Source organism: Dryobates pubescens, chromosome 26, assembly GCF_014839835.1.
Source record: "Dryobates pubescens isolate bDryPub1 chromosome 26, bDryPub1.pri, whole genome shotgun sequence".
Classification (NCBI taxonomy): domain Eukaryota; kingdom Metazoa; phylum Chordata; class Aves; order Piciformes; family Picidae; genus Dryobates; species Dryobates pubescens.
Genome location: NC_071637.1, coordinates 9261455 through 9269674, shown reverse-complemented (window position 1 = coordinate 9269674; position 8220 = coordinate 9261455). Strand labels below are relative to the sequence as shown.

The window sequence follows — 8220 nt, the reverse complement described above, 5'->3', positions numbered from 1 at the left end:
CTTTTAGCTCTTTGAAGTGCTAGTTAATACCACAAAATTATCTGTACTTCAGCTACACACCACTTCCTATAATTATTGAATAATTATCAACCACATTTACATTATGAAGTGTAATGGTATCTGAGGAACTTCCATACAAAAGCAATGAGTAATTATCAAGGTTCCATTGGAGAAGGTTACACTGAAGATCATCATGTGGAAAACATTTTTCTATCAGCTGACAAGATACTGAATCATTAACATCCCCTGAAACTATAGTAAGTTTAATAACTGTGTCCTGCTCTCTTACGGAGTTTTTACCAGGCTACTTTGAAAAACTGGTGGGTTCAGTCTCCTTGACACCATGCACTGCAATAAGCTCTACTTCACCAACTGCACTTTTGCTAGTTTTCCTGCTTTAACTGCTGCAACCAAGTGGAAAGCAAGCCACTGCTGGCACAACAAGAGCAGCATGGACACTATACTGGAATACAAAGGTGGTCACTGAGATCATCTGCCCAGTGCATCTACAGTGCATTTCATCTCTCACGTGCTGCATGGACTTGCAACTTTTACCAATGACTAAGCAAACAGCAAAGCCACTGGATACACAAATGCCTGAACTCTAGTAGTGCAGAATAGCCTACTGAAATGGCCTAATATATACCAACACTGTATAACAGCCAGGAAAAAAGAAAATAAGGAGATGGGGGTCACAAAACAAAACCTAAAGGGCTGAAATCCAGAAAGCTTTGGCATTTGCAAGAGCAGTCTTTTCCCCAAGTACCATGGCTTAATGGACAATCCTTCTCTAGGTTCACAGGCTCACAGGATGTTAGGGGTTGGAAGGAACCCAAAAAGATCATCAAGTAAGGAAGAGCAGCAGGAATAATGCAAGCTCTCCACACCATTCTGGTTTTGGCTCCTTTACCAGACTAGGGTCCTCATTGGCTTGATAGCTGCCACTGGAATCACAGTAAAACCTTACTACCTGCCACCTTTTTCCTAATGAAGCCATAGCCACACTATGGCCTATCTGGAAATCACAATTCTTTTAAATACCTGCAGTCTGTACAGCTGTGAGCATGCTCAGAACAGCAAAACTGGCACAGCAGTCACTTAAGAGTGAATTTTAAAGTGTTACCAACCAATTAATGGGAGAGATCACTGCAGCCAAAATTTCACTGCTTGGGTTTACTGTAAAGCAGTTTTGCAAGTTCTTTGATGCCATCTGCTGGATGCTTCTCATTATGGGAAAACTCATCACTAACTCAGTTTTCACCTGGAAAATGAAGCCTTTAACATTTTATTTGGCTTATGGTTATTAAGGTAAGTGTGTTGGATGGTTTACTTTAACCTACCAAAATAATAGCTTGGCTGCTTAGGGAAAAAAAAAAAATCTCAAGATGCCAGCACCTCTTAGGATTGCAGTCTTGCTCTCAGGCAATTTTGGACTAAAAGCCATATCTAATAAAACAAGACAAAGCACAGCTGAGATAGCTAAGTCCACAATAATCACATCAACTGCTATCAAGTAACTGCCTACCTTCTTCTCCCTTTAGTGCCTAAAACATCAACTCTGGGTCAACACAGAACGGCTGTTTGGTGCCAAATGCCTGCCTAGCACAGAAAATAGTACAGAGGGCTCAGAAATCATGTAAAGGAACAGCTACATACTCCTTGAAGGCCCAATACACTTGATTTGCTACAAGCACTGTCTGACTGATAAAGAAGCAGTTGCCATGGTTACCAGATCTACATTTTACCCGAGAGTAGCTGAAGTATTCACTCCAGAAGCAAGGAAAAACTTGGAACCCTTTCCTGAGGCATAAACTTGAATGAAAACCACAAACAGTCAGAAAAACAAGGTTAAAAAACCTGCACAACTTAAAGCCACAGTATTTGTACACATGGCCAGCAGGAGGAGCATAAAAACAACTGGAATTCCACCAAAAAAAAAAAAAAAAAAGAAACTTAGGAACTGGTAGAGCTAAACAGAACAGCTTTTGAGACTTACAGCTATCAGGTGACACACAGTGTACATCACACAAGTGCTCATGTGGAGGTGTCAGCTCTTCCCTGTTGAAGACAATCTTCTCTTATGGCTATGCTAAATCTTACACACACTGCCAGTAAACTTACATAAATGACTATGTAAATTACAATGCTGTAGCTCATAAACAGTCCACCTGTGCAGCATCTCACCAGTGCATTGAAGACCAGGTTCCAAATCACAACCGTGTTAAAACTACTTCAATAGAGAAACTAAGTGTCTGGGTTTTTTTTCCCCTCCCTCAACACTCGCCCTGTTTGAAAAAGATGCTACACAACTGAGATGTGATAGGTATGTAGTTATCACTTTATAAGTAATTAGTATATTTTTATAATAAGAACAATTACTGTTCTCTGTCCACATTGGTTTGGTTATCAGCTTAAAAAGATGACTTAAGTTTTGTAAAAATTAGATCTTGGCAAAGTCATAATGAGCAAGTATTTCCATGGAACAATACATCAATCAAAGCAGGAAAAAAGGCCAAAAAGAGAATTACAGTGAGGCAGTACTTTGTTTGAAGGATGTAAGGAGTCATCTATTAAGTATTACATTCAACTTCATATAATGACAGAAGCATAGCTCCAGGGATTGATGTTGACACAGCACAATCATCCAAGAACAATTTTGATATCAATTTGATGTATAAATGTGGATTTAGAAAAGGACTGTTTGGGAAAATTTGAAGAAATTAAGACTCACCATTCTGACTTACAGTATCTTTTGTGATTCCAAACACAAAGCAGTAAATGACTGAATACAACTGAGACACCAAAAGCTTTTCTTCACTACCAATGGAAGCTTTCAAGAGCTCTCCTTTCTCCCCTGCCAACTTGTTGCGAGGCTGTGCACTGAGCTACCAGCGTTTACACTATCTGAGCTACGACTGAAAGACAAAAGGAGAGATTTAGTATTTCCAGGAAGGCTGCTGTCAGCAGGCCTACAACTGAAGCATACCCTATACATCACAGAGGAACTCCTATCAAATAACCATTACAGTGCAAAACAAAGCCTCCACATTTCTACTGATTTTATACTTAAGTATTTTCTTGAGTGGAAAACAAGACCAAGGAAACTACAATGTGTGCCCGATTTTACTCCTTTAATGAAAAATGCAAATATTCCAGTCTTGATGCTTTACCAACAGTATGAAGCCAATGCTTTCTTAAACTAATAAATAACTGCAATAACCAAAGTAAGAAAGCTCTTATTAAATAGCTGGAACCCAAGACAGGAAAGGAAAAAACAGTGGTGATTTTTTTTTTTTTAATGTAATTGGAACAATGTTATCAAAATATTTACTAAAAGAGAAGTTGGATGGTATATTCATAACACCTTTAACTGTCCTCAGCCTCGAGATTTATATTATTTCCAAATTTTGCATAGAGCTGAACTTTCAGGTCAGACAACACTCTCTGAATTGATTCCACTCGAGATTCTAAAGCTTCAATTTCTTCTTGTAAACTTTTCTGAAAAAGGAATAAAATAAACATCAACACTATGTAAAATAAGAAACCCCATGTTTGTTAGCAACACAAATAATCAAGTGGCACCCTTTTACCACCTTTTGGCCATAATGTTTATTATGGGGCCAATTCATCCTGTTATGACTTACCACGCATGCACCCCTCCCCTCCCCTCCTCAAATCATAAATCAAATATGACCTTCAGAAAGTAAAACACTCAAAGGATGAGCAGACCATCACATTCCAATCCTCATCACATTACAGCAGTCAGTGCAGTGAAGGAGCTCCCTTTTGCCCAGACAAACCTTTGCCTCCTCCAGCATCTCTTGAGTCTCCTCTTGGGAATGACTAATGAAGACATCTCCAATTTGGTAGGGTATTAGAAGTGAATCACCATCATCAAGCATCATGATGTCATCACAAGCATCTTCCAAATTCTGAAGCTGTTTCTGTTTATCACGATAAGAAAGGTGCTAATTACTGTAAATTATTTCAATAGTTAGATATGTTGCTATGCTATCACCTAAGTAATGAGCATCACCAGACCACGTTTTGGGCAAAGATCCTACCCACCAGAATGACATCAACAAATTTCACAGTTCCAGAGCTGTAATTTAGCATAAGTATTAAATGCAGAGGAACTGTACCAGTCAAATTTTCTAGTCATTTTTCCACTATCTATCATTAATAGGACAATTAACTGTCCTAGACAAAGGACATACAGTAGATTTGAGTAATATCTGCTTTGTTCTTAAAAAAATTCCTTTCTATTTAACTAGAGAATAGAAAAAAACTAAACAGGATGGAAAACATTTATTTCAAAACCAGGATTTCTTAGACTCTCATTATGTATAGATAATACTTATATGTGTCCACTAAAGAGTTCCAAGAACTACATGCAGATATATACTAGTAGCCTTTATTTCTCATGACTTCTTTTCCCACTTTAATGCTATTTTCAAAGTATCAGAAATTTCATATTAGAAGCAAAGCATTGCTTACAGTAATCCACAGCTGCTATTTTCTGTTACAGCTGAAAATTAATTGAGGGTAATGAAAAATTAAGTGGTATTTGAACCAAATATACCTTTTTTACTTCTATTTCTTCTTTCAGTTCTGTGATCCTGCTAGTATTTCTTGCAAACTTATTAATTTTCTGTTGATCTTCAAAAGTTACATTGACATCTTCTGCAGCCTGCAAGGAGAAATCTGAATGAAGGCTTTATTTCTTACATTAACCTGAATCTCACAATAAGATTATCCCTACAAAGCTTCTGAAAGGGAAGTCTTACAGCCACCACATTCTGCTTATACCCAATTCCTTAGACTGCCTACTTGAGGCCTTCAGCAATACCCACATTTAGCTTGGCAGAGAGTTTAGTAATATCCAGTTAAAACACCAGGTACCCACAGCACCCTTATACCAAAGGCTTTTTCTTTGACAGCTGAATCCAGTACCTCTGCTCCGACATTATTTGACGTCAATTGCTTAGCCGAGATGTTCAGGCCACTGGGCCGCGCCTCTCGCAGGCTGTCCCTGACAGGCAGCGGCAGGGGCTGGGACGGGCGACCCCCTGCTGGACACGGATTTGGTGTCCTCCACTTACAGGCACTTTGTGCAGCCAGAAAGAGCTTTTGCAGATTTATAACTGCACCAGCACACTCCGGAACCAATTCCGCACTTGCACGTCTGATGGCACAACAAACCCAAGATAATGCCAGGGTCATATCCACCGACAAGTTACTGGGGCATTTTAAGCAGGGCCTAATCCAGGACTGGCCTCATCGGGCAGCGGCCTATAGACAAGAAAACCCCTCCCGGCGCCGCGCAGTGCTGCGCCCGCGGGGCTGCGTGTGCGGGAATCAGGAGCTCATGAATGCGCCTCTGGGGTGCAGGAGCGCGGAGGGGAAAGCGACAGGAGACGACGCCGATGCGACATGGCCTCGCCGTCCAGCACCGAGAGACGACAGCCCTCCACGATCGGAGAGCCGGCTAGACTGCCCCAGGAAACATCTCAGAGGCTGCGCCCTCCTCGGCGAGAGCTCATAGAGAAATAAGAGACCGGGAAGAGACAAAATCGCCACCATGCCCACCTCCCACACTCACCGCTTTCTTCATGGTGGCGGCCATGTTGGCAGGACGGAACTATTCACCTTCCCCACAGAGGGGTAGCTGGGGACATGGGACTGTGAAGCAATATGAGAGAAAGCATCCAACGGCATGGCTCTGTATGGTTTGGGGACTTCTCACCGTCCGCAATCCGTCAGGTTCCCTGCAAAACACCCAGTAAACCTCAACCCACCTTGCAGTGCTTGGTACGTCCCGTTTAAAGGGGAAGTGCCGCGGCTGCGCCCCTCCGCCTGGCGCTAGGTGGCGCTATGGGATGGGGCCGGTGGTTTGGCTTCTAGGTGCCGGTGCTCCAAGAACCGCGGGGGTGCGGGAGGGCTTGGCTGAGGAGCAGCCGCCGGCCAGGTGGGGCACGGGACGAATCTTGACTAGGGATGGCCCCCGAGGGGGGAGCACACGGGCAGTCGGGCCATTCCCACTCTGAGGCCTGGGCCAGGAACGCCTCTAAACTGTCCGCAGCCCCTGACAGCCAAACGAGCTGCTTTCCTGGGAACTGAGGTGGAAGAGGCCTGAGTTCATGTTGCAAAGGGACTTTTTAAGCAAAACCAAGTATTTTTCTGAAAAGGCCAGTTGGCAGCTTCTAAACAGCAACAGGGACAGCTGGCATTTGTGCAGTGTAATTGCCTCCACATGCTTATTTAGCTTCTCACAGCTACAAAACAAAAAAGAACCCAAACCAGGTCATCCCAGCATTTCACAACCGCTGGGGAGAGGCTTTGTGTGTTCTGGTGCTCAGGTGCAGCAGGTACAAGGTCCGTGATCCAAAAGCCTGGGGCTTTGTGGGTGTGCACATGCGGATGTTAAGTGACATGAGCACTTGGAACTGGCAGGGCTTCTGAAGGCATCCGCACTGGCAGATGCTGCCAACAGTAGCTGAGACTCCTTGAGACTCTATGATCAGCTCCTGCCTCAGTGTGCCAAGCATCTTCAGTACCCACCAGCTTTCAGAAATTTAAATACCTCTCAACTACAAACATTTCTGAGTGGGACGCTCTTGTGCCACTGTCAGGTGGAGATGGCAACAAGCCTGCAATGTAAGGCTCAGAAAGGTGTTTACCAATATCTTCAGGTGTTTTGTTGTGATTAATTTTTCTGCTATGCCCACCTGTGAGCTGGTGTTGAAAGTCCTTAATACTTAGACCCGAGGTACATGGGTATGGAGACTTTGGGGCATGGGATGGTGTGCTTTTAAAGTGTCTAGCCTTGGAAAGGAATATGGAAGTCTGAGTTAGTGTCTGGGGAGAGTTTAGATCCCCACAAAGAAAACCAGGCAGTGCTGTTACCAAGAAGCTGTGTAGGGTCAGCACATTCAGTCACAGGCAGACAAAACTGCTGAACCTTTTCTCAGAGCTGAGAATTGCTTCCACCAGTTTGGAGTCCAAAGATCAAACCCATTTCCTGAAGGCAAAATTTATAACCTTTCTTTCTCAAGCTATGTTCTTGCATGCAACGGTCTTGTCCTTCATATACTTACTCACATACAGGAGGCTGATGTTCACTTCTGTACACTTCTGGGCTGTCTGATAACATCCAAGTATACTCCTCCCATCCCCCATCTAAACACCTGAATCATAAGTAACTCCCTGTGCTATCCAATTATTGTTTTAATGAAAAATGTAGGAACAGTCAGTGGAACAGAGTGCTAGTGTTTGCTTTTGTTAGATAACCTTGCTGAGACAGAATCCAGTCATGTAGCTGCAGGAGAATCCTTGCTCCATGATCACTCACAAAAGTCCATTCCAAAGCAGATCTGTGGAGAACAATAAAAGATAACACCCAACAGAAGAATGGGTGTATATTTTAAAAGTTTCCTATTAATTTTCTGTAATTAGGCCTAATTAGGAAGAGCTGAAATATGCCATGCTCCATTCAAGTCCCAGTACATATATTAATCTCTTTCTTAGCCTGGACTTTGTCTATCATGGATGGAAAGAGTCTAGATGCCCTACTGCCTCAGAGAATGAAGAGTCTGAGTTGCTGCTTTATTGTGGAGATGGAGCTTACACCAACTCTGTGCAGCTTCATTTCATAGCAGAGCTCGTTTGGGAGCTCTTTTTCAGTAACTTTTTTTTTTGCTGAAATAAATGTAGGCAAGTCACAACTACTTGTGGGAATGGCTGCAGTAGGTTTCTAGTCAAAGGGGGAAAAAATAAGAACTATAAAATATTCTACAATGGATATTTACTGAATAAAAACATAAACTTTTTGTTCAGTTCAGAATGACAGCTCATTTCAGAATTACTGTTACAAACTAGCAGGGGAAAAAAGAAAAGAATGGAAAAGAAAATATTTTGGTCCTCATGCCAGATGCATAATTTTGACTTGTTTCCCTCTGAGGGGTGAAAAAAATCTAATCACAAAACTTCTCCCAGGAGAACTATGCTATTATTCTCTTATATAAAAACACAATCATGACGATTCTCTTTATCTCAGAAAAATAATCATCATCTCCTTGGTCATTCTCCTGCTCTTCCCTAAGTCACCTATCTTCTGTCTTCCTACAGATCCTATTAAGAAAGGATATAGTCTAAACCATGGTTATTTCCATGGTTGGTTTAACTGAATAATGCATGTTAGGTCCGAGCCAGTGCAATTTC

The 8220-nt window shown here is 42.2% G+C and overlaps 1 protein-coding gene across 1 annotated transcript; it reads right to left on the bottom strand.

Annotated features, from left to right (window-relative positions):
- Nucleotides 1–1955: 1955 nt before the first annotated feature.
- On the bottom strand, nt 1956–5728 carry PFDN4 (prefoldin subunit 4). The gene is made up of 4 exons (XM_009903190.2): nt 5603–5728; nt 4583–4690; nt 3801–3944; nt 1956–3498 (listed from the first exon to the last, which is right to left on the bottom strand). Exons 1-4 carry the CDS (start codon nt 5624–5626, stop codon nt 3367–3369), a joined length of 408 nt encoding a protein of 135 aa, XP_009901492.1. The 5' UTR covers nt 5627–5728; the 3' UTR covers nt 1956–3366.
- Between the last annotated feature and the right edge of the window lie 2492 nt (nt 5729–8220).